The 23636-nt window shown below is 57.6% G+C and overlaps 1 protein-coding gene across 4 annotated transcripts in view; it reads left to right on the forward strand.

The window, feature by feature from the left end:
- LOC138426828 (cysteine--tRNA ligase, cytoplasmic) overlaps positions 1-23636 on the forward strand; it is a 44108-nt gene that overhangs the window by 2737 nt on the left and 17735 nt on the right. For 2 of the 4 annotated variants that reach the window (XR_011251778.1, XM_069565728.1), the window contains exons 2-9: positions 4050-4298; positions 7473-7567; positions 8583-8671; positions 9053-9149; positions 9550-9648; positions 10477-10626; positions 23196-23336; positions 23542-23630. Coding sequence is in view for 2 of the 4 variants with exons in the window: in XM_069565728.1 (XP_069421829.1) it covers positions 4050-4298; positions 7473-7567; positions 8583-8671; positions 9053-9149; positions 9550-9648; positions 10477-10626; positions 23196-23336; positions 23542-23630 (1009 nt within the window). In the remaining 2 variants the exon portion in view is untranslated. The remainder of the gene's footprint in view (positions 1-4049; positions 4299-7472; positions 7568-8582; positions 8672-9052; positions 9150-9549; positions 9649-10476; positions 10627-23195; positions 23337-23541; positions 23631-23636) is intronic. The other 2 variants (XR_011251779.1, XM_069565729.1) reach the window with 1 other exon arrangement.

The following is a 23636-nucleotide window of genomic DNA, read 5'->3' on the forward strand; positions in this document are numbered from 1 at the left end:
TTCGGGGGGAGCGTGTCCAGGAGTTCACAACAGCGTGCTGACACGGATGTGCTGCTCCATCCGTGCAGGAGATGCGCCTCACAGCAGGGCACTTCCGTAGCTCTGCCGCTTGGTTCATTCGGGGGTGTGCTTTGGGCACCGGCTCTGCCGGACGCTGCTGGGCATGGGGGTGTGGCCAGGGGCAAGGCCGGGCGTCGGGCCTTCCTCGGCTTAACATCCAGCGGGAAGGGGTGGCCGGAGCTCAGAAGCCCAGCACTGCCCTGGCATGGACCATTCCTTTCTTGGTCACTTCCCCGTGTGCGTGCTGCTGGGTGGCCCAAGTCCGCGGAGGTGGTTCAGGGCCCGGGCCCCTTCCTCTGAGGCTGCAGAATCTGGCAAAACCTCGGCAAGGCCTCCCCTGCCGGCCGCCCACAGCAGGGTGGAGCATGGTAGATCACTGTGGAGACCCTGCTGGTCCAGGTCTAGAGGCAGCGGTGGGCATCCATCCATCTTCCGGCCAAGCCCAGCCCTGCAGCCCAGAGACGGAGCGCCTGGGTCTGGGGGAGGGCCTGGCAGCAGGGAAGACAGGTGGCAGCAGAGGCGGGTTTGGGAGCTGAGCCTCCAGGAGAAAGGGGCCGAGGGGCCTGGCAGAGGGCACTACAGAGAGCACTCTCCCCTGGCAATGAGACCTGAGGACCGCTGCGTTGCTTTCGAGCAAGTTCCTGAGGCCAGAGGGTGGGGGAGGGCTGGAGATGGCTACAGGCCATGGTCTGCAAGGGCCTGGAGCCATTTGCGGATTGTGGGTCTTGCCTTTGAGCCCTGGCAAGGCGTCTGCCCCCTCCCCTGTGTGGACTGAAGCAGGGAGACCAGGAAGTCCCCAAGACGCTGGTGACCCGTGGCCTGGGCAGTGGCAGCAGTGGGCATGAGAAGTGGACGGGTTGGGGTGGACCGGGTCGGGTGCCGGGTTTGCTGTGGGGAAGGTGGCCGTGCCGTTCCCTGAAACCTAGGTTGGAGGCAAGACATGATGCGTGGGGGCACCGTGTGGGCAAGTGACAGCTGGACGTCCGGGGCTGTGCTCAGGGAGGTGGGGGCCCTCACGCTCAGGAGAGGGTGGCGTTGCCGCTGTGCAGGAGAGCAGGGGTGCATGCGTCTCTCTGGCCCCCCAGAGTCCTATGGGGGGATGCTTTTGTTCCAGAAGGCTTCTCAGATTGGGAACACTCCAGGAAAGAGAAATAGGCCTGAAGGGGTCCCCCAGTGACAGGTGGTGGCAGAAGCGGGTTTGGGAGCTGAAAGGGGCTTTGCAGGAAGGGCCTGACCCTCAGGGCCGCGTGCTCCTGGGGCCTTGCAGCCAGCGAGGGATGGGTGCAGACCCCCACTGCACCCAAGCTGGTCTTGGAACAGAAACAGACCTGGCCTGGGTGCTAGGAGGAAGGCATGCCTGCTGGGGAGGGGTCTGAGCATCAGCAAGCTGCCTGCGGGATCTTAGCCACTGAGGTCGGCAGGGCAGGGCCCAGGGGAGCCGCCTTACCCCCAGGCTCTGATTCTGAAGGTCTCTGGAGGCATGGATCGGGTGCTTCTCTTGGCTGGCAGTGCTTCCTTGGTCCAGGGGCTTCCCCGAGCGAGAGCCTGGCTGGAACGGAGCAGGAGGTGGGCGGGGGGGGGGGGGCGGGGGGGGGCGGGGGTGGTTGGGGGCGTTGGCAGGCGCGGACGGCTGTACCCGCTGCGGGGAAGGAAGGAGCTAGGAGGCCACAGCTGGTGTGACTTGGGTTCCTCACCTGGCTCTCGGATTCGTGTAAGTTCAGTTAAGCATTTTCTAAACCGTGATGACCACGGTGCATGTTCAGGGCCTTCCCACAGTCAGAAGCTGTGTGTCTGGATGGCCCGGCAGTGGACAGGTGGACGCGATGCTGGGAGTCGCTGTGTGTGCGCGGGGCTCCCGGGGGAGGGGTTCGGGGAAGCGATGGGCGCCCCGCTTCTGAGTCTACTCATTGCCTTTGGCATCATGGGCCCACCGCCAAACTGCAGTCTGGCCCAAACCCACAGCCACTTGAAAGCTGACCTATTTTTAAATTTGTTTCCTCAAGTTCGGCTGGAACGCAGCTACCACACTGACCCGATGACTGGCCCTCTGCCCCGCGGGCTCCCTGCTCCAGACGGGACTCTTAGTAATAAATGCGTGTGTGATCCCTGGGTAAACTCCTCCAGGGCCATTTCAGCAGTAATAACACAAGGAGCGAGTAAAATAATAATGATGATAATAACAGTAGCTGATGGGCGCTGGCTGTGCGCCCGGCAGTATTTCAAACAGTTACAAGTGTAATCTCGCCAACACCGCAGCTTTACGAGCGTGATGCATGTGTGTGCGTGGGTGTGTGTGCACCTGTTTACCTGGGAGGGGGTCCGCCCAGCCGGGGAGGGGTGCAAACCCGCCGAGCCCTTGTCCCCTCACCTGCTTCATTAGCACTTTAAAGCCATCTGGTTGGTGAAACGTTTGACGTGTTTTTCTTATTGTGAAAAGGACCTGTGCTTATTGCAGAAAACGCGGGCAGTGAGAGAAAAGAGGGGGCCTAAACGCCTCGGGAGCACCCCAGCCCAGGGCAGCCACTGTCCAGGTCGGCGGGTCCTAGGGGGTGCCTCTTCCCTGGCCTTCACCCGGAGTGAGGGCAGTCTGTCTGTCCAGTGTGGTTCCGGGGGCACGAGGTGGGGCGTGCAGGGGACACCGGGGGCAAGGCTTCTCTGCGCTCCGGCCCAGGCGGCTGCAGCAGAGATGGGGAGGGTGGGCTTGGGGGCCGATGCAGGGCAGCCAGGTGCTCAAGGGCGATGTAGCCCCTCCGGGACACGCACTGGCCCTCTCCCCAGCTCCGTCCACCCGCCGGCAGGCCCTCGAGGCAGCTTCCTGAACTGAGTCAGTCTCATCCAGCGCGAGAGAGGAGCACACAGTGTCGGAAAGTGGACGGGAGCGCTTCGGGGAGATGAGACAGCAGTCAGCGCCGCCTCCCAGCTTGGCGCGTCTGTGGAAGGAAGGGAGACCAGCCCCCTCCCCACAGCCACGGGGCCTGGTGCCTCTGCCTGCCCCGCCCCCCGCAGGAGACAAGGGCACTGGCCAGTGGCTGGAGCCGTGACACGGGGTCACACAGTGACCGGGGGGCAGGAGGGTGCGGCGAGCGGCTTGGTGGGGTCAGGGCGAGATCTCAGGGTGGTCAGGATCCAGGGCCTTCTGCTGGCAGAGGCTGCTGACTGGTCCTTGCTCAGGCTGGGGTTCTGTCCTCCCACACCGGTCCTCGTGGCTCCAAGGCAGAGCAGCGGCCTCGGGCCCCTGCCAGGGGCAGGCCTGTGCCAGGCGCTGGCCAGTGGGCTCCTCTCTGGGCAGGTGGAGCTGCCTCGAGCAGGCGTTTTGGGACAGGCTGCAGGCCTCCTCGGTGCTGGGCCTTGGCCACTGGAAGCCTGGCCAGTGTGGGTTTGGAGAGCTCTGCGGTTCTCACCGCTGCCCATAGCCCACCCAGGGTGAGGGGACCGGTGAGCACTGGCCGTCTGGCACCCAGTGCCTAGCAGGGGTGTGTGTGTGTGTGCGTGTGTGTGTGTGTGTGTGTGTAATTGAGAAACTCTGTGTGTGTGTGTAATTGAGGTGAAAATTAGCAGCCTGTGTGTGTGTAACGGTCAGCACTGGCCCTCCGATACCCAGTGCCTAGCAGGGGTGTGTGTGTGTGTGTGTGTAATTGAGGCGAAACTCTGTGTGTGTGTGTAATTGAGGTGAAAATTAACAGCCTGTGTGTATGTGTGTGTGTGTGCATGCGTGCGTGCGCACTTGTGTAATTGAGGTGAACATCAGCAGCTGTGCGGTTAGCCAGCTCAGTGTGCAGCTCATGCGTCTGTAACTCTTACAGCCTGCCAAAGCCGCGTTTGTCTGGTTCTGAAACGTACTTGTCCTGCCTGGAGCCCACAGGCAGTCGCTCCACACCCGTGCTCCCGCCCGTCCTCAGTGTCTCCTGCCTGGAAGGCGGAGCCCCGGCCCCGATCCTGGGCTCACTCAGGCCCTTGGGCCCACTGACACGCGTCCTCTGTCTTTGCAGCTCCCGACTACAGGGCCATCCTGGGTATTAGTGACGAGGCGGCCCGGGTGCGGGCGCTGGATGCTCATCTCAGCACGCGTAGCTACGTGCAGGGCTTTGCCTTGTCCCAGGCGGACGTGGACGCCTTCAGGCAGCTCTCGGGCCCTCCGGCCGACCCTCAGCTCTTCCATGTAGCCCGCTGGTTCCGGCACGTGGCCGCCATCCTGGGTGGCCCCCGCACCACAGGCCCGCCCTGCGGGCTCCAAGCAAGTGAGTAGCAGAGCAGCTTCTGACCGTGAGACCCTCCTTGCTGGCCGTGGGGGAGCAGCTGGAGCACCCCAAGGGGAGGTTAGGATGAAACCCGAGGTGTCAGCCCCCGAGGATCATGACCCCACGCTGCTGTGGTGGAGCCGCTGGCTGGGTGGGGGCCCGCCTTGGCCGTCAGCTCCCTGACCCCCCTTGGACTTGACTTGCTTCTCCTTAAGTTTTCCCCGAGGTCACAGGTGTGCGCATCCACCATCGGGTCCTGAAGCGGCGTTAGTGGTGTGAACCCTGGGCACCCAGAGCGAAGGCATTTCTGGGCTTTGAGAGGACAGGGGCTCAGAGCTCTTGCTCCCCGCCCCGCCGGGCCCGGTTGTGGTGTGCAGGGGGCGTCTGGCTTCTGGGTGGTCTCCCCTCCCATGAATCTGTAGATGAATCCATAGTGGCTGGTGCCCTGGAGCAGCTGTCCCCCCAGCCTGGCTTGGGGTGTGCACCCCCTAGAGCAGGGGGTCGGGGGGTCCACATGTGGTCTCAGTGGTCCCTGGTGGGCCGGGCAGACTGCGGGGTCTTTTCTAGATTCTTCAGCTGGGATGATCCCCTGGGGAAGGAAACGGCTACCCACTCCAGTACTCTGGCCTGGAGAATCCCATGGACTGTATGGTCCGTGGGGTCGCAGAGTCTAGTGAGTGACTTTCACTTTCACGGGGGACGCTAGGGACCTGCGCTCTGCTGGTCCCCTCTGTAAGGGGTAGGATGGGGTGGGGTGGGCGTTGGTTTCTGGGGTGATCCTGCCGCAGACGCCCCTTCCCCAGTGGAGGCGGTGCTTCTCCCCAGGGCGTGGGCTCCGGGGTGGGGTCAGGGTGGGCAGGGCGCAGCCTTGGCGTGGCCGTCTGTCTGGAGCTGAAACCTCCAGCCTGGAGCTTGAGGGAGAGTGACAACAGGCACCCACTGGGAAGGGCGGGTGCGGGTTCCCCAGGGCAGGGAGGCCTTCCTGGTGCCCTGACACGGAGCCCACGGGGACCCCAAGCGGCAGGATGCCTGGTGGACTGGGGCTCAGAATCCTCAGGGTCGGTGTCCTCTGCTGAGTCCCTGGGTGCCAGTGGCCGAGCGTCTGCCTCGCTGGTGCGTCTGACATCCCCCAGCCTGTCCTGGGCGACCCTGCCCTGGGGCACTCTCTGCTGCCCCCCACTGCCCCATCCCCCTCCCGAGAGGAGCTTCAGGGCCTGCTCTTCCCCGCAGAGGGAGGCTCATAGCCCCACGGGTCCCCAGGGTGTGACCCTCCGAGCCGCCCCTCTTGCGAGGCTGCGGTGTGTGTGGCGCCCGGGCCACGCAGATGCGGGCTGGCACGTCCTCTTTGTCCCCCCACCCCCGACCCCCTCCCTGCCCGGAGCCTCACTCTCCGGGCCTCGGTGAGCCGGGCGTGCTGTGCTGGTGGTGTGCTCGTGGGTCAGGGCTGCGCTTCTGCATGTGCCTGGGCGGGGGTGCTGTTCCCAACCAGCCGGAGGAAGGCTGGGCACGGCTGGAGGGCTGTGCCTGGCGGAGACCATCGGTGCCAGGCGCGGTGCAGTGGGTCCCCAAAGCCTCTGGCGACCCTCCATTTTCATTAAGCTGGGGCCCCGAGGACACCTCCCGACTCTCCCTTTGGCCAGGGGATTTTGAGTGCCCATCTCTGTGACTGCTTACCAGCTCTTGGGCAGTAGCTGCTCCGGGGTCGTGGAAGTCCGAGTGTGACCCCGTGTGCTGAAGGGCGTCCCTCTGGCCAGGCCCCTGCCTGTGCCCGCTGCTGGGTCCTGTCGCTGCCACCCCCTCGCATGAGCCTTGAGTCCTGCAAGCCCCGCCTTCACCCCGGCTCTGGGCGCGCATGTGGGCACCTCCGGCCAGCTCCCGGTCACCCCCCGGGGCAGCAGCGTCTCTTGTGCAGGGACCTGCAGCATCTCGGTCGGGGGAGCGGCAGGTGGCGTCCCAGCGGGCACCGAGGAGCGTCGAGAGTCGCCGGCTGTTTTTCCGGTGAGGGCTGGCCGGCCGCTGACCACAGGAGCCCTTCCGTGTGTCCGCGACTTGGGCCTGGAGTCGGGGGCTGCTGGGTGGCTCTGTCTGTGCCCCCGCACCCACTGGTGTGCACGCACACACGCACACACACACACAGCCGCCTCCCACCTTCACCGGTCAGTGCATCCTCTGGGTGGCCCGAAGCCGGGCCCAGGGCTGAGTTCTCCGTGACCCTCGGGGAGCAGCGGGCGGTCCTCTGGTGGCAGGACGGTCGCCTCGCAGACGCAGCAGCGGGGTGTGGGCGGCATTGAGACCAGGAGCCTGTGCCCGAAGGGGTGCAGGGGGCACGCAGGCAGTCCAGCTCGGCCAGGTTAGGCGTGCAGCAGTGCCCCGGGGTGTCGGGAGGGTCACCGGTGCCCCGAGTGGGGGTGGAAGGTGTAAAGACTTGGTGTCTCTCCCGGCGCCTCGGGACACAGCTACCCCAACCCCACCCACCTCCCAGGCCCTCGTTGCAGTCCATCAGGCCGGCCCTTCGTGCAGTGGGACACTCGGGCTCACAGCCACAGGGCAGGGGAATGGCCAGAAGGAGATGATGGGGGTCAGGGAGGAGGGCGGGGCTTCCCTGGTGACTGTAACCAGAGGAGGCTGGGCTCCGTGAGCCCCCTCCCCACGCCTGTGATGTGCCCGCAGGCTGTTCCCAAAGGCTCTGGGACCAGGGTGGAGCCCTGGGCTCTGCATCAGAGCCGAGCTCGGGAGCCCGCATGTTCCGGGGGTTGGGAGCCAGCCGCCCACTGGTGGAGATGAGCCTGGGCCGCAGGCCATGCTACTGACCATTGGCGGCCATGGGCCAGCGGCTGTTTCTAGTCTGACCCGGTTCCTGGGCCTGGAGGTGGTCCACATCCCCCAAAGCCTCCAGAGGGGCATCCTCCCCAGGGGTGGGCGGACATCGGTTCAGCCCCGTGGCCTACCTGTGCGGCTCCGGCTGTGCGGGTGCACCGTGCTTGGAGCCAGCGGCGGGAGGCAGGTGTGGCGAGCCGTCTCTGGCCCAACAGGAAGGGGTTGTGGGATGCGCTGCCACTCAGATGTGAGCAAGCAGAGCGGGGGTTGGGGGCGGTTGCACTGGATCAGGCCACACCGTCAGAGCCCCATGGTATCACTTCGTCCCACACTGACCCAGCTGTGCTCTCCCTCCAGCAGGCAGAGGGCGGCGGGCACAGCCCGCGTGGTCTCCTCCAGCCAGGTCCGAGCCGTGCCAGCTCCGCCTGTACAACAGCCTGACCCGGAGGAAGGTAGGGGGCTGCGGGTGGTGGGGGTGGCTCTGGAGGACCCCTTGGCTGGCGGGGGAGCGTCCTCCGCAGGGCTGTGTTTGGGACCGCGCGTGCCCACCCGTGTGGCACACCTCCCGGGGCTGCCCTCAGCTTCCTGGCTCTGGGTGTGCGCAGGGCCAGGAGTCTGCATGCCCTCCGGGGACACGTGGTGGCACCTGCGGTCACAGTGCCAGCCGAGTGGGGCCCGTGGCTGTCGGGAGCCCGGCAGGCGTGAGGGCGAAGGCAGGTTGGCCCTGGACTGGCCAGGGCTCGCTCAGCAGGATCAGAGGCTCCAGGGGTTTTGCCCAGGGCTGACGCGTTTCTGTGGGCCAGCACCCTGAGCAGATGGGCAGCAGGGTCCCCCTCAGCCAAGCAGAAGTAGTCCCTGCAGCCCCAACGCAGCCCTCTGGACTCTGACCAGACACTCTCCTTCCTGCGCCTGAGAGCCCTACCCACCCGCTGACCTGGGGCCGGCCCAGGCTGGGGCTGTGGGGCGAGGCAGGCCCCTCTCCAGGGCTGTGTGTCCCCCTGGTTCGGAACAGCGGGCCCTGAACTGACCTGAGACCTTGGGCAGCAGGGCTGGAGGCCTCACGCCCTAGGCCGGATCATCCAGGAGTGTGGGTCCCCGGCAGCTGGGAAAGGAAAGCTCACGTTGTTCTGGGAGCAAGTGCTGGACAGTCAGCACACTCGGCTCTGGCCTGGCTCACAGCAGGTCCCTGAGGAACGGAGGCTGCTCTCGTTAAAGCAGCAGAATGGGGGCGCCCGTCTCCTTGACCCCCGGCCTGTGTCCGTGAGTGGAGTCCTAGGGAGGAGGGGGCCTGCTCCCCGGGCCCCTGGGTCGTGGAGCTCACGGTCGCGGGTCCAGTGCGGCGCCCCAGCCCCAGCCCGGACCACGGCTTGCTTCAAGCTACGCGGTCCTGTGAACGTGCGCAAGCCGCTCGTGGCCGGCAGTGGTCCTGCGCCCCTCGTGACAGTCATTCCCTCCTTTCCATCCAAGGACGTGTTTGTGCCGCAAGACGGAAGGAGGGTGACATGGTACTGCTGCGGGCCCACCGTCTACGACGCCTCGCACATGGGGCACGCCAGGTAGGAGCGTCCCCTGCCGAGCGGAGGCGCGGCGCCCAGTCTTCAGGTGGAAGCTTCTCATTCCGCTGATGCTCTATGGGGAAAAGCTAGCGTCCAGGCAACCAAGCAGAGGTAGTCCCCGCAGCCCCGACGCGGCCCTCTGGACTCTGAGCAGACGCTCTCCTTCCTGCGCCTGAGAGCCCTCCCCACCCGCTGCCCTGGGGCCGGCCCAGGATGGGGCCGTGGGGCGAGGCGGGCCCCTCTCCAGGGCTGTGTGCGGTGCTGCAGGTGGAAAGGCGGGCCCCTCTCCCGCACTGCGCGTGCTGTGCGGGTAGAAATGCGGGCCCCTCTCTAGCGCACGCGTGCTGTGCGGGTGGAAAGGCCTGTCTCCCGTCGCTGCAGGTCCTACATCTCCTTCGATATCCTGAGAAGAGTGCTGAGGGATTACTTCAAATTCGACGTCTTCTACTGCATGAACATCACGGACATTGACGATAAGGTGAAGGGAGTTCTTAGCATTAAATTTTAAATACAGTGGATGGCACGGGGGAAGAAACGGTGAGTTAGTAAACCCACGTTGGCTCAGCCAGCTCAGCTCGGTGCACGCTGTTTGAACCCTACCCCGCCCCCCGCGGGACTTGTATTGCGGTGTATGCGGGTGACGCTTTGTGTTCACCTGCTTTGATGCTGTTGAAAACCCGGGTACATGTGAGCAACCCCAGGGGCGGGGGTGCGGGAGGGTGGGCTCGGGCTGACCCCGCTCAGAAGGGCGAGGGGGAGCCGCGTTCTCGGATGCCGCCTGTAACAGCCGGGCCCCCCGCCGCTTTTGGCTCAGGGTCGCCCTCTACGCGGGCATTGGGCACCGCCCAGCTGACCCCGCTTCCCTCCTCTGCGCCCAGATCATCAAGAGAGCCCGGCAGAACTACCTGTTCGAGCGGTACCGGGAGACGCAGCCCCAGGCAGCGCAGCTGCTGGAGGACGTGCGAGCCGCCCTGCAGGTGGGTCACTGCCGCTCCGGGTCCCCATGTCCCCCCGTCCACCCCGTCCCCAGCACAGGGGCCGTTGTCAGCGGGCTCCGTGACACGCAGGGTGACGAGGTCTCCGTCATGGAGCTCCCCCGGGCCGTGGGGAAAACCACCAGCAGAGACACCCGAGGCGGGGAGGTGGGTGGGGGGGAGGGTGACCACTCCCGCCAGTTACGGGAGACGCCCAGCGCCGTTCACCGTGGTCAGCGCTGACCTGGGAACCTTCCCCATGGAGTCACAACCGAATCAAAGGCCTGTGACCAAGAGGTGAAGCTGCCAGGCTTTTTAAGTCGGTGGTCCTGGAGGTTTTCAGAGTTATCTGCGTAAATTAGTTCTCTCCAGTCTTAACATTTTGTTTTGGAAAAAACAGTGTTACAGATTGTGGTTGTTTGAGGTCAGATAAGGCAAGTTCTTTTTCTTAATCACCATCTTTAGTAATTAGAGTAATTATGTTTATGATGTATTATCTCCGCCAAAAAAAATAGAAATAAAATTAGAGCTTAGCAGTCATCCTCTAGGGTGAGCGGTGAGGCTTCTGTGATGGAGGCGTCGTGGGGGAGACCTCTGTGTCCCGGGCGCGGCCTTAGGACAGCTGCCTCAGTCCAGGATCACGTCAGAGGGACAGGCCCCGCGACCTTAGCGCCACCTGCCTCTTGGGGACATGCGGGATGACGCCCTGGGGACACAGACCACCGGAGGCCGCGGGCGGGGGGCAGGACTGGCCTCTTCCGCGTGGAGCCCGCAGCGAGAGCAGGGCTCTGCTGAGCGGGGCTAACGGCGTGGCCTCTCCTCACACCACAGCCGTTCTCCACGAAGCTGCAGGAGACTGCGGACCCAGACAAGAGGCAGATGCTGGATCGCCTGCAGCGCGCGGTGGCGCAGGCCGCGGAGCCGCTGGAGGCCGCGCTGCGGGCCGGGCAGGCCGGGCAGGAGCTGGACGGCCGCGTGCAGGTGAGGCTGAGGTGCGTCCCGTCAAGGTGGCGCCCTCGGCAGGCGCGGGGGCCCGGCTTCCCAGGGTTATTCCACTGCTTGTAGCAGCGCCGCCTGGGGAAGCCTAGCAGAGACGCCACGGGTCCCCCTTGGGCGTGAGCGTGGTCTGCTGCGCCGTCCCCCGCCGCGGTCCCCGTCTCTACCCGCCTGATCCACGCACCCCGTCCCCCGCTGCGCGCCCTGTCCTGAGCCGCGCACCCCATCCCCCTCCGCGCGCCCCGTCCCTCCCCGCGCACCCCGTCCCCCTCCGCGCGCCCCGTCCCTCTCCGCGCGCCCCGTCCTGAGCTGCGCATCCCGTCCCCCTCCGCGCACCCAGTCCTCCTCCGCGCACCCCGTACTCCTCCGTGCACCCCGTCCCCCTCCATGGGCCCGGTCCTCCTCCGCGCGCCGCGCCCCGTCCCCCTCTCGCATCCCTTCCTCCGCAGTCCCCGCCCTCTCCGGCCTGAGCGCCCCCGGGCCCCCCTGGCTCTTCTCCTCGACACCGGCGCCCCCTGCTGGCCGCTCACGGAAGGTGCAGAGGACCAGGTCTGGGAAGGTGCAGTCGTGTCGGGGGGCAGGCCTGCAAGGCCCCCACTCCTGGGTGTGCGAGTCCCGAGCTTGGTGAGGGGTCGGGGGCACTGGGTCGTGGGGACGAGGCTTTCCCGCGCCTGCATCTGAGACCACACAGAGCATCAGGGATGCCTCAGGCCAGCCAGAAGCCGGTTACATTTCTCTTTTGAGCAGCAATGCTGGGAATTTTCTTGGGCGATTCCAGTAACATCGTTCTTACTAAAATTGTACAGTACGCATACATGCGGTTTCCCAGCTTAACCGTTTTTAAGCACATTCATGTCGTGGGAACACCACCACTGCTCATCTCCAGAAATGGTTTTCATTTTCCTGAACTGACATGCTGTCTCTGCGAAACGCTCACCCACCCCCAGCCCCTGGCCCCACAGTGCTGCTTTCCACCCCCGTGGATCCGGCTGCTCTCGGGACCTCACAGACGTGGGATCATTCGGGATTCCTCCTCTAGTGGCTGGATTACTTCACATAGCAAACTGTCCTCAAGGGCCATCCAGGTCGTTGCCCATGTCAGAAGGTCCTTTCTTCTTGGGACTGAGTGATATTCCATCCTGTGGAATATCATGTTTTGTGTATCCCTTCATCTCTGATGAACGTGGTTTTTGCCTTTGTTGTGACCTTTGCTGCTGTAAACACTGTGTGAAGATCCCGGTTCCTTGTTCTTTTGTGTTTTTCCCCAGAAGCGGCTTGTACGGAGACTCAACCCAGTATTCTGAGGAACCACTGTGTTAGTTCGCGGTAGTAAGTGTTCCTTCCTGACTTTGCAGGACATTTGGTCCCTGCCAAGAGGTTCTGGAAGTTTGGTTCCCTGATAGGTCACTTGGTAAAGAATCCGCCTGCAATGCGGGAGACCTGGGTTCGATCCCTGGGTTGGGAAGATCCCCTGGAGAAGGGAAAGACTCCCCACTCCAGTATTCTGGCCTGGAGAGTCCCATGGTCTCTGTTTACCCTGGGTTCTCTCTTGGTGGTGTGTCTCGTGCAGGTCTGGACACGTGTGTGACGATGCGCCTCTGCCCTCGTGTCTTCATGCAGGGTAGGCTCCCTGCCCTGAAAGTCCTCTCTGCTCCTCCTGTTCATCCCCGCTCACCCGCAAACCCTGGTGGCCACTGAGCTTTGTACTGGCTCGAGTGTGGCCTTTTCTGAACATCACAGACTCGGAATATTGCAGTGTGTGCCCTGCTGAGATCGGCTGCTTTCACTTACTGATGTGAACTGAAGGTTCCTCCAGGTCTCACCAGGGCTTGAGGGCTAGTTTCTCTTTAGCACTCAAGGTCAGTCCACGTCTGGATGGACCACAGTGGACCTATCCATCCACCTGCTGAAGTGCCCCTTGCTTGCTTCCACATTTTGGCACTGACTCCGAATACCCGTGTTATGTGTGGACATAAATCTTCAGCTCCTTTGGGTGAACATCGAGGCGCTTAAGTGCTGGACCACGTGGTGAGAGCGTGTGCGGTGTGTTCAGAAGCCCGCAAGCTTCCGAAGCGGCTGCACCCTCGCACCCCCAGCAGGGATGGTGTGAGTTGTGGCTGCTCCGGCTCCTTGCCAGCGCTGGTGTCGTTGGTGGTCAGCATTTGGCTGTTCTAGCACCCTTGCCTGGAGAATCCCATGGACGGAGGAGGCTGGTGGCCCGCAGTCCATGGGTTCGCTAAGAGTCGGTCATGGCTGAGTGACTTCACTTTTATGCATTGGAGAAGGAAATGGCAGCTCACTCCAGGGTTCTTGCCTGGAGAATCCCAGGGACAGGGGAGCCTCATGGGCTGCCATCTATGGGGTCGCACAGAGTTGGACATGACTGAAGTGACTTAGCACCAGCAGCAGTAGCTGTGCAGTGGGCTCTTGTTTGCATTTCCGTTTACCTGATGACACATGAGGTGGGACACCTGTAGGTATATTTGCCATCTTGTATCATGTTTGGCGGAGTGTCTCTTAGCGTCTTTGAGCCATTCTGCAGTCAGGCAGTTTTCTGGGTATTGAGTTTGAGAGTGCTTTGTTTTGGATAAGAGTCCTTTATCAGATGCACCTTTTGCAAATAGTTTCTCCATGGCCTGTCTTTTCGTTGTCCTGACAGTGTCTTTCTCAGAGCAGAGAATTTTAATTGTAAAGAATCCAGCCTATCAACTCTTGCTTTTCAAGAATCGTGTGTTGGTGGTGTTGGGAAGAAGTCATTGCCGAACCCAAGGTCGTCTAGGTTTCTTCCTGCGTTATCTTCTAGAAGTATCTTAGTTTCCTGCTTTCCACTGAGGCCTGGATTCCAGTTTGAGTCAGCTCTTCCCAAGTGTGTGACAGCTGGCTCTGGACGTGATGCCCAGCGGTCGAGCACAATTCTCAGGGACTGTTTCTGCTCCCTTTTATTGCTTTTGCTCCTTTGTCGGAGAGCAGGTGACGGTGTTTAGGAGTCTGTTTCTGGACTGTTCTCTCCCATCACTTGTTAGCCCCACACCGTCTGTTGTGTTTTTGCTGCGTCAGGCTGCAGGGTCATTGATTGTGGTGCGTGGACTCTGCAGTTGTGGCACATGGCTTACTTGCTCTGCAGCATGTGGGATCGAAGTTCCCCAACCAGGGATCCAACCTGAGTGCCCTGAATGGCAGGCGAATTCTTACCCACTGGACCACCAGGCAGGTCCCAGCGCCGCCCGTCTTGATTGACGGCAAGTCTTGGGGTGGGGTCGGTCAGTCCTCCGGCCTTGTTCTGCTTCAGTGTTGTGCTGGCTGTCCTGGGTCTTTCGCCTCCTGTCCTTGTAAACTTTAGATTCGGTTTGTCAATACTCGTGAAATGACTTGATAGGAATTTGATGAGGATTGACCTGAATCTACAAATCAATTTGGGAAGATCTGATACCTTGACGGTGTTGAATCTTTGTACCCACAGACGTGAACTCTCTCTCCTTTTCTCTCTTCAGAGGTTTGTAGTTTTCCTCATGTAGATCTTATACGTACTTTGTAAAACTCATATGCAGGTATTCCATTTTACAGGAGCTAATGTAAATGCTACTGGGATTTTAATTTCCAATCCCAAATGTCTGTCTTCGCATGTAGTTTTATCTTTTCCCCAATCAGTGTGCAGATGGTCCCCACGCTGGACAATACGACTTTTCAGGATTTTTGGTTTTAAAATGGTGCAAAAGTGATAAATATCTGGTAGAAACTGAGCTTTGAATTTTAATCTTTCTCTGGACTGGCGATAGGCAGTCTGCTGCTATCCCCGGTTGCTGGGCGTCAGCAGTGAGGCTTAGCTCCCAGCTATCTGCTCTATCACCAGGGTAAACAACTGATGGACCAGATTTCCCTGGTGGCTCAGTAAAGAATCTGCCTGCCAGTGCCGGGGACATGGGTTGAATCCCTGACCTGGGAAGATACCACATGCTAAGGGGCAATGAAGCCCCCGAATCACAAGTGCTGAGCCTGTGCTCCGGAGCATAGGAGCAGGATAAGAGAAGCCGCCGAAATGCACAGCCTGCGCGCTGCAACCAGAGAAAACTCCCGCAGCAGGGGATACTCAGCACCGCTCAGCTCAGCCAAGCCGCTCAGTCATGTCCGACTCTCTGCAACCCCACGCCCTGCAGCACGCCAGGCCTCCCTGTCCATCACCAACTCCTGGAGCTCACTCAAACTCATGTCCATTGAGTCGGTGATGCCATCCAACCATCTCATCCTCTGTCGGTTCCCTTCTCCTCCCGCCTTCAATCTTTCCCAGCATCGGGGTCTTTTCAAGGGAGTCAGTTTTTCGCATCAGGTGGCCGAAGTATTGGAGTTTCAGCTTCAGCATCAGTCCTTCCAATGAATATTCGGGACTGATCTCCTTTAGGATGGACTGGCTGGACCTCCTTGCAGTCCAAGTGACTCTCAAGAGTCTTCTCCAACACCACAGTTCAGAAGCATCAGTTCCTCGGTACTCAGCTTTCTTTATAGTCCAACTCTCACATCCATACATGACCACTGGAAAAACCATAGCTTTGACTAGATGGACCTTTGTTGTCAAAGTAATTTCTGCTTTTTAATATGCTATCTAGGTTGGTCACAACTTTCCTTCCAAGGAGTAAGCGTCTTTTAATGTCATGGCCACAGTCACGATCTGCAGTGATTTGGGAGCCCAGAAAGTAAAGTCTGACACTGTTTCCCCATCTATTTGGCATGAAGTGATGGGACCAGATGCCATGATCTTAGTTTTCTGAATGTTGAGTTTTAAGCCAACTTTTTCACTCTCCTCTTTCACTTTCATGAAGAGGCTCTGTAGTTCTTCACTTTCTGCCATAAGGGTGGTGTCATCTGCATATCTGAGGTCATTGATATTTCTCCCAGCAATCTTGCTTCCAGCTTGTGCTTCCTCCAGCCCAGCATTTCTCATGATGTACTCTGCGTATAAGTTAAATAAGCAGGGTGACAGTATACAGCCTTAGCATACTCCTATTCTTATTTGGAACCAGTCTGTTGTTCCATGTCCAGTTCTAACTGTTGCTTCCTGACCTGCATACAGATTTCTCAAGAGGCAGGTCGGGTGGTCTGGTATTCCCATCTCTCTCAGAGTTTCCCGCAATTTGTGGTGATCCACACAGTCATGGCTCAGCTGGTAAAGAATCCGCCTGCAGTGTGGGAGACCTGGGTTCGATCCCTGGGTCGGAAAGGTCCCCTGGAGATGGGAAACGATACCCACTCCAGTATTCTGGCCTGGAGAATTCCACAGACTCTACAGTCCAGGGTTGCAAAGAGTCAGACACGACTGAGCGGCATTCACTTTCAGGAGTTCCCTAGTGTCTCAGGTGGGAAAGCGTCTGCCTGCAATGCGGGAGACCCGGGTTCAATCCCTGGGTCAGGAGGATCTCCTGGAGAGGGAAATGGCAACCCACTCCAGTGTTCTTGCCTGGACGATCCCATGGAGGGAGAAGCCTGGTGGGCTCCAGTCCGTGGGGTTGCAGAGTCAGACATGCCTGAGCAACTTCACTTTCTTTTCTTTCTTTCCACACAGTCAAAGGCTTTGGCATAGTCAGTAAAGCAGAAATAGATGTTTTTCTGGAACTCTCTTGCTTTTTCACTGATCCAACAGATATTGGCAATTTGATCTCTGCTTCCTCTGCCTTTTCTAAAACCAGCTTAAAATCTGAAAGTTCACGCTTCACATATTGTTAAAGCCTGGCTTGAAGAATTTTGAGCATTACTTTACTAGCGTGTGAGGTGAGTGCAATTGTGTGGTAGTTTGAGCACTCTTCGGTGTTGCCTTTCTTTGGGATTGGAATGAAAACTGACCTTTTCCAGTCCTGTGGCCACTGCTGTGTTTTCCAAATTTGCTGACATATTGAGTGCAGCACTTTCACAGCATCATCTTTTAGGATGTGAAACAGCTCCACTGGAATTCTGTCACCTCCGCTAGTTTTGTTTATAGAGATGCTTCCTAAGGCCCACTTGACTTCACATTCCAGGATGTCTGGCTCTAGGTGGGTGATCACTCCATCGTGATTATCTGGGTCTTGAAGATCTTTTTGTACAGTTCTGTGTATCTTGCCACCTCTTCTTAAAATCTTCTGCTTCTGTTAGGTCCATACCAGTTCTCTCCTTTATTGAGCCCATCTTTGCATGAAATGTTCCCTTGGTATCTCTAATTTTCTTGAAGAGATCTCTAGACTTTCCCATTCTATTGTTTTCCTTGATTTCTCTGCACTGATCACTGAGGAAGGCTTTCTTATCTCTCCTTGCTATTCTTTGGAACTCTGCATTCAAATGGGTATATCTTTCCTTTTCTCCTTTGCTTTACACATCTCTTCCTTTCACAGCTATTTGTAAGGCCTCCTCAGACAGCCATTTTGGTTTTTTTCATTTCTTTTTCTTGGGGACGGTCTTGATCCCTGTTTGCTGTACAATGTCATGAACCTCCATCCATAGTTCATCAGGCACTCCGTCTATCATATTTAGTCCCTTAAATCTATTTGTCACTTCTATTGTATAATCGTAAGGTATTTGATTTAGGTCATACCTGAATGGTCTAGTGGTTTTCACTACTTTCTTCAATTTAAGTCTGAATTTGGCAATAAGGAGGTCACCCTCATCTTCCTTACCTCCACCATAGTTTGGCCCCAGGTAAATAGCAGGGCATGGCTTGGTTTTATTGAGTTAGACAAGGCTGTGGTCTGTGTGATTAGATTGATTACTTTTCTGTGATTGTGGTTTCAGTGTGTCTGCCCTCTGATGCCCTCTCGCAACACCTACCGTCTTACTTGGGTTTTTCTTACCTTGGATGTGAGGTATCTCTTCACAGCTGCTCCAGCAAAGGGCAGCCACTGCCCCGTACCTTGGGTGAGGGGTATCTCCTCACGGCCACCCCTGCTGACCTTGAACGTGGAGTAGCTCCTCTCGGCCCTCCTGTGCCTGCGCAGCTACCACTTCTTGGACGTGGGGTTGCTCCTCTCGGCCGCCGCCCCTGACCTTGGGCGTGCAGTAGCTTGTCTCGGCTGCCACCCCTGCCCTCGGACGTGGGGTAGCCCCTCTTGACTGCTCCTGTGCCGACACAGCCTGGCACTCTTGGTCACTGCCCTTGACCTTGGGCAAGGGGTAGCTTCTCTCAGCCATGCTTCTGCGTGGTCCGTCTCAGCCAGTGCACTTCTGTGGAAAATTCTGAAAGAGATGGGAATACCAGACCACCTGACCTGCCTCTTGAGAAACCTATATGCAGGTCAGGAAGCAACAGTTAGAACTGGACATGGAACAACAGACTAGTTCCAAATAGGAAAAGGAGTACGTCAAGGCTGTATATTGTCACCCTGCTTATTTAACTTCTATGCAGAGTACATCATGAGAAACGCTGGGCTGGAAGAAGTACAAGCTGGAATCAAGACTGCAGGGAGAAATATCAATAACCTCAGATATGCAGATGACACCACCCTTGTGGCAGAAAGTGAAGAGGAACTAAAAAGCCTCTTGATGAAAGTGAAAGAGGAGAGCGAAAACGTTGGCTTAAAGCTCAACATTCAGAAATCGAAGATCATGGCATCCAGTCCCATCACTTCATGTGAAATAGATGGGGAAACAGTGGAAACAGTGTCAGACTTTATTTTTTAGGTCTCCAAAATCACTGCAGATGGTGACTGCAGCCATGAAATTAAAAGACGCTTACTCCTTGGAAGAAAAATTATGACCAACCTAGATAGCATATTAAAAATCAGAGACATTACTTTGCCAACAAAGGCCCATCTAGTCAAGGCTATGGTTTTTCCTGCGGTCATGTATGGATGTGAGAGTTGGACTGTGAAGAAGGCTGAGTGCCGAAGAATTGATGGTTTTGAAGTGTGGTGTTGGAGGAGACTCTTGAGAGTCCCTTGGACTGCAAGGAGATCCAACCAGTCCATTCTAAAGGAGATGAGTCCTGGGTGTTCTTTGGAAGGAATGACACTAACGCTGAAACTCCAGTACTTTGGCCACCTCGTGCAAAGAGTTGACTCATTGGAAAAGACTCTTATGCTGGGAGGGATTGGGGGCAGGAGGAGAAGGGGATGACAGAGGATGAGATGGCTGGATGGCATCACGGACTCGATGGATGTGAGTTTGAGTGAACTCCGGGAGGTGGTGATGGACAGGGAGGCCTGATGTGCTGCTATTCATGGGGTCACAAAGAGTCAGACACGACTGGGCAGCTGAACTGAGCTGAACTGAAACAGCAGGGAGGGAACACATCTCCACCCATCAACAGAAAATCTTTAAAAGATCAAAGACTTAGTGAGCTCGGCCCCGCCCATCAGAACAGGACCCAGTTTCCCCGTTAGTCAGTCTCTGCCATCCATGAGCCTCTTACCCTTCTCCATCAGAGGGCAGAAGGACTGAAAACCACAGTCACAGAAAACTAAGCCATCTGATCACATGGACCACAGCCTTGTCTGACTCAGGGAAACTAGGAGCCATGCTGTGTCATGGTGGAGACCCTGACAAAACGTGGTCCACTGGAGAAGGGAACGGCAAACCACTTCAGTATTCTTGCCTTAAGAATCCCATGAACACTATGAAAAGGCAAAAAGGTAGGACACTGAAAGATGAGCTCCCCAGCTCGGTAGGTGCCCAGTATGCTACTGGAGATCAGTGGAGAAAGAACTCCAGAAAGAGTGAAGAGACGGAGCCAAAGCAGAAATAACACCCCAGCTGTGGATGTGACTGGTGATGGAAGCAAGGTCTGATTCTGCAAAGAGCAATATCGCATAGGAACCTGGAATGTCAGGTCCATGAATCAAGGCAAATTGGAGGTGGTCAAACAGGAGATGGCAAGAGTGAATGTTGACATTCTAGGCATCCGCTAACTAAATGGACTGGAATGGGTGAATTTAACTCAGATGACTATTATATCTACTACTGTGGTCCAGAAACCCTTAGAAGAAATGGAGTAGCCATCATGGTCAACAAAAGAGTCCGAAATGCAGTACTTGGATGCAAACTCAAAAACGACAGAATGATCTCTGTTCGTCTCCAAGGCAAACCATTCAATATCCTGGTAATCCAAGTCTATGCCCTAGCCAGTAACGCTGAAGAAGCTGAAGTTGAATGGTTCTTTGAAAACCTACAAGACCTAGAACGAACACCCCAAAAAAGCTGTCCTTTTCATTATCGGGGACTGGAATGCAAAAGTAGGCAGTCAAGAAATACCTGGAGTAACAGGCAAATTTAGCCTTGGAATACGGAATGAAGCAGGGCAAAGGCTAACGAGTTTTGCCAAGAGAACGCACTGATCACAGCAAACACCCCCTTCCAACAACACAAGAGAAGACGCTACACATGGACATCACCAGATGGTCAACACCCAAATCTGACTGATTACATTCTTTGCAGCCAAAGATGGAGAAGCTCTATACAGGCAGCAAAAACAAGACTGGGAGCTGACTCCGGCTCAGACCATGAACTCCTTATTGCCAAATTCAGAAAGCAGCACAGCCTTAAATAGACAAGTGAATAAAAGAACATTAAAGAAACATTAAAGAAGCATTAAAGAAGCAGAAGGCTGGTTCGCCTACGACTGTGCCCACACAAGCATTCTGATTTTCACTTTCAGTACAGTATTTAGTACATGACACGAGGCATTCAGCACGTACCTGTAAAGTAGGACTGCTGTTAAATGGTTTTTCCAGCTGTATGCTAACGTATTCTGAGCTTGTTTGAGGTACACCAGGCTAAGATAGGATGTTTGGTAGGTGAGCTGTGTTATATACGTTTTTCAGCTTAATGATATTTTCAACTTAGAAAGGATCTATAATCTTGTCCTAAGTTGAAGACATCTGAGTCTTTTTTCCCCTTTGCAGGCTTGGTGGCTCAGAGGTTAAAGCGTCTGCCTGCAATGTGGGAGACCTGGGTTCGATCCCTGGGTCGGAAAGATCCTCTGGAGAAGGAAATGGCATCCCACTCCAGTATTCTTGCCTGGAGAATCCCATGGATGGAGGAGCCTGGTGGGCTACAGTCCATGGGGTCGTGAAGAGTCGGACACGACTGAGCGACTTCACTTTCACTTTCACTGTCTGATTGCATCGGCGGGGACTTCCAGTTCGCCGTTGGAAGAGTGATGAGAGGGGACGTGCTTGCGTTACACCTCGGCCTAATGGGAAGGCTTTGTGTTTCTCACCTTTACGTCTGATACTAATTGCGGGCTTGCTGTAGCTGTTTTCTGTCACGTTGAGGAAGTGCCCCTCTCTTCCTAGTTGGCTGAGAGTTCTTGTCATGAATGCATGTTGGATTTTGTCCAGTGCTGTTTCTGCATTGATACGATACGATGCTGATACTGATAGGATCGTGTGATTTTTCTCTTTTAGTCTGTTGGTGTGATAATTTTCAGTATTTGATTTTATGAAGTAGGACCAGCCTTGCATACGTGTGATGAACTTGGTTGTGGTATATGATTCTCTTGATGCTTCTGTAGAGTCAGTTTGCTCATATTTTGTTATCTGTTTTTAACCTATGTTCATGAGAGATACTGTTTTCTCGTAGTGTCTTCGGTTCCCGTATTAGGGATGATGTCCTCTTCTAGCTGCTTGAGGTAACATCTGATTCCAGATATTTTTTCTCTTCTGAGAAATGTATTCTGCGTCACAAATTTCTCTTGAGCATTGCTTTTGCTGCGTCCTATAAATGTCGACAAGTTGTTTTCATTCTCGTCTTGTTCTAAGTATTTAAAGTTTTTTCTTGAGATATCTCCTTTGGGCAGTGTCTCATTTAGAAAGGTGCTGCTCAGTCTCCGCGTGTCGGGTTAGCCGGCCATCTTTCTGTTGCAGGCTCCCAGGTCACTTCCACTGCGGTCCGATAGCACGCACTGCGTGATTGCTGTTCCTCTTAAGTGTCTCCGGGTGTGTTGCGCGGCCCGAGGGCAGTCTGCCTTGGTAGATGCTCTAAGTGTCTCTGGGTGTATTTCCTGGCCCAGCGTCTGCTCTGTCTTGGAAACTGCTCCACGTGACTGGAGGGGAATGTGTCTTCCCCCTGTTGGAGGATGAAGCAATCTCTTCATAGGTGTCAGTTACGTCCAGTTGATCGATGGTGGTGTTGAGTTCGGCCATTCCTTCTGACTCTCTGGATCTGCCCACTGAAGTCTGCAGCTGGGACACGGGATCCGTCTGTTTCTCTTGATGTTCCCTCGGCGTTTGCCCCACCGGGTTTGATGCTCTGATGTGAGGTGCCTGTGTATCGAGGGTCGCTGTGTCTCCGTGTAGAATTGCCCCCTTTGTCATCATGCGACGCTCTTCTTTATCCTCCCTCCCGGGTCCACCAGGAGTGGTCGACTCTCCGTTTGGTGACACCCTTTCACTTGTGGGGACAGGGTTGCGGCTTTCACTGGGAGGCGGAGCTGGAGCCCGAGTCCCTGTTTCGTCAGCCGCCGCCCGTCTCTGTCACCCGTCTCGCTCATTTCTCTCTGGGTTTATTCTGTTCCTTTCTGTCTCACCGCTTAGGAGGTTAGCTCATTGTTTGGTTTAAGCATTTAAGGGCATAAAGTTTTCTCTAAGTGGAGTTTTTTCTGCTTCTACCTATGTTGACATTCTTTTACTGCTCAATAGGGTTTTATTTCCCCTTTGATTTTGTGTTTTGAAACACATGAATTATCTAGGCATTCGTTTGATTGGGACCTCCTTCCTCTGCTGTGTCTTGTTCTGTGTTGATCCTGCCGGCAGCGGTGGGCTTTCTGCCCCTGCACATGGCGCAGGCCCAGAGCTCACTTCCAGCCGCAGCCTGACAGCGCCTGCCTCCCTGGAGCCCTGCCGCCTCTGCCCGCCCGCCGTGGGCACCAGCTGGGTCCTGGGAGGTTCCCCAGTAGCTCTGTCCTGTCTGGGGGCTGCTCCGGGGCCGCCCCGCCCACCTCTGCCCTCCAGGCTCCCTGCGCCCTCCCTCCCGCCTTGTTCTGCGCCTGCGCCCCCAACAGCGAAGTACAGACCGCCTGCCTGTCTGCACACCCGTCGCTGCTCCAGCTAAGGAGCCGAAGCCCTGGATCCTCCAGGGCAGAGCGCCGGGTCCGCTGGGCCCCTGGGGCTCGGGTGCAGCCCTGATGCTGTCTCATCGCGTCTCAGACGGCTGTTTCCGGGTGTGACATGAGGACCGCAGTGACGGGACGTGACTCGCTCCGACGCGGTGCCATTGTGGCCCTGACGTGGGGCCTTCAGCTGATGGCACGTGCCCGGCGGGGCGGCCTGGGCATGGAGACCTGCCTCTGGACCGCAGCTCCGTCCGCTGCTCTGAACCTCCCCTCGAGCAGGCGTCCAGGCCGTCAGTGACCACACCGCATGCCCTCCCGCCCCGCTGGGCCTCCCCAGGCCCACCCTGACCCTCCGGGCACGCGGTCAGAGCTCCAGCCTCTGGACGGCCAGGCCATCCGTGGGAGCTCTGGGGTCTCCTCCCGGGTCGGGTGCTGGCCGTGCTCGGCGAGTCTGTGCGCGTGAGGCGGAGACGGACGCGCGTAGACTGCACCCGCCGCAGGCCCTGGAGCTTGGACGCGGGTGCACATCCTGCTTCCTTTCCCTCAGGTGTTGCTGGAAGAAGCAAAGGATGTGCTTTCTGACTGGCTGGATTCCATGCACGGCAGTGAGGTGACGGACAATTCTATTTTCTCCGAACTGCCCAAATTCTGGGAGGCGGAGTTCCACAAAGACATGGAAGCCCTGAACGTAAGTGTCGCGGACGGTCGTGACCTCGGTCTCTGGGGCCGAGGGCCCCGTGACCAATGTCCTCCCGGGATCCAGACCCTCTTCACTGCGTGTGCAAATTCAGTTTGAAAAGACAGCAGGGGTGGGGGTGGTGCGTGGGGGAGGGCCGGGGCACCGGGGCCCAGCGGTGCTGGGGCTTCTGGAGCCGGCCTCGCCTCGTCCCCAGGTCCTCCCACCAGATGTCCTGACCCGGGTCAGTGAGTACGTGCCCGAGATCGTGGACTTTGTCCAGAAGATCGTGGACAACGGTTACGGGTGAGC

Source organism: Ovis canadensis, chromosome 21 (assembly GCF_042477335.2).
Source record: "Ovis canadensis isolate MfBH-ARS-UI-01 breed Bighorn chromosome 21, ARS-UI_OviCan_v2, whole genome shotgun sequence".
Lineage (NCBI taxonomy): Eukaryota > Metazoa > Chordata > Mammalia > Artiodactyla > Bovidae > Ovis > Ovis canadensis.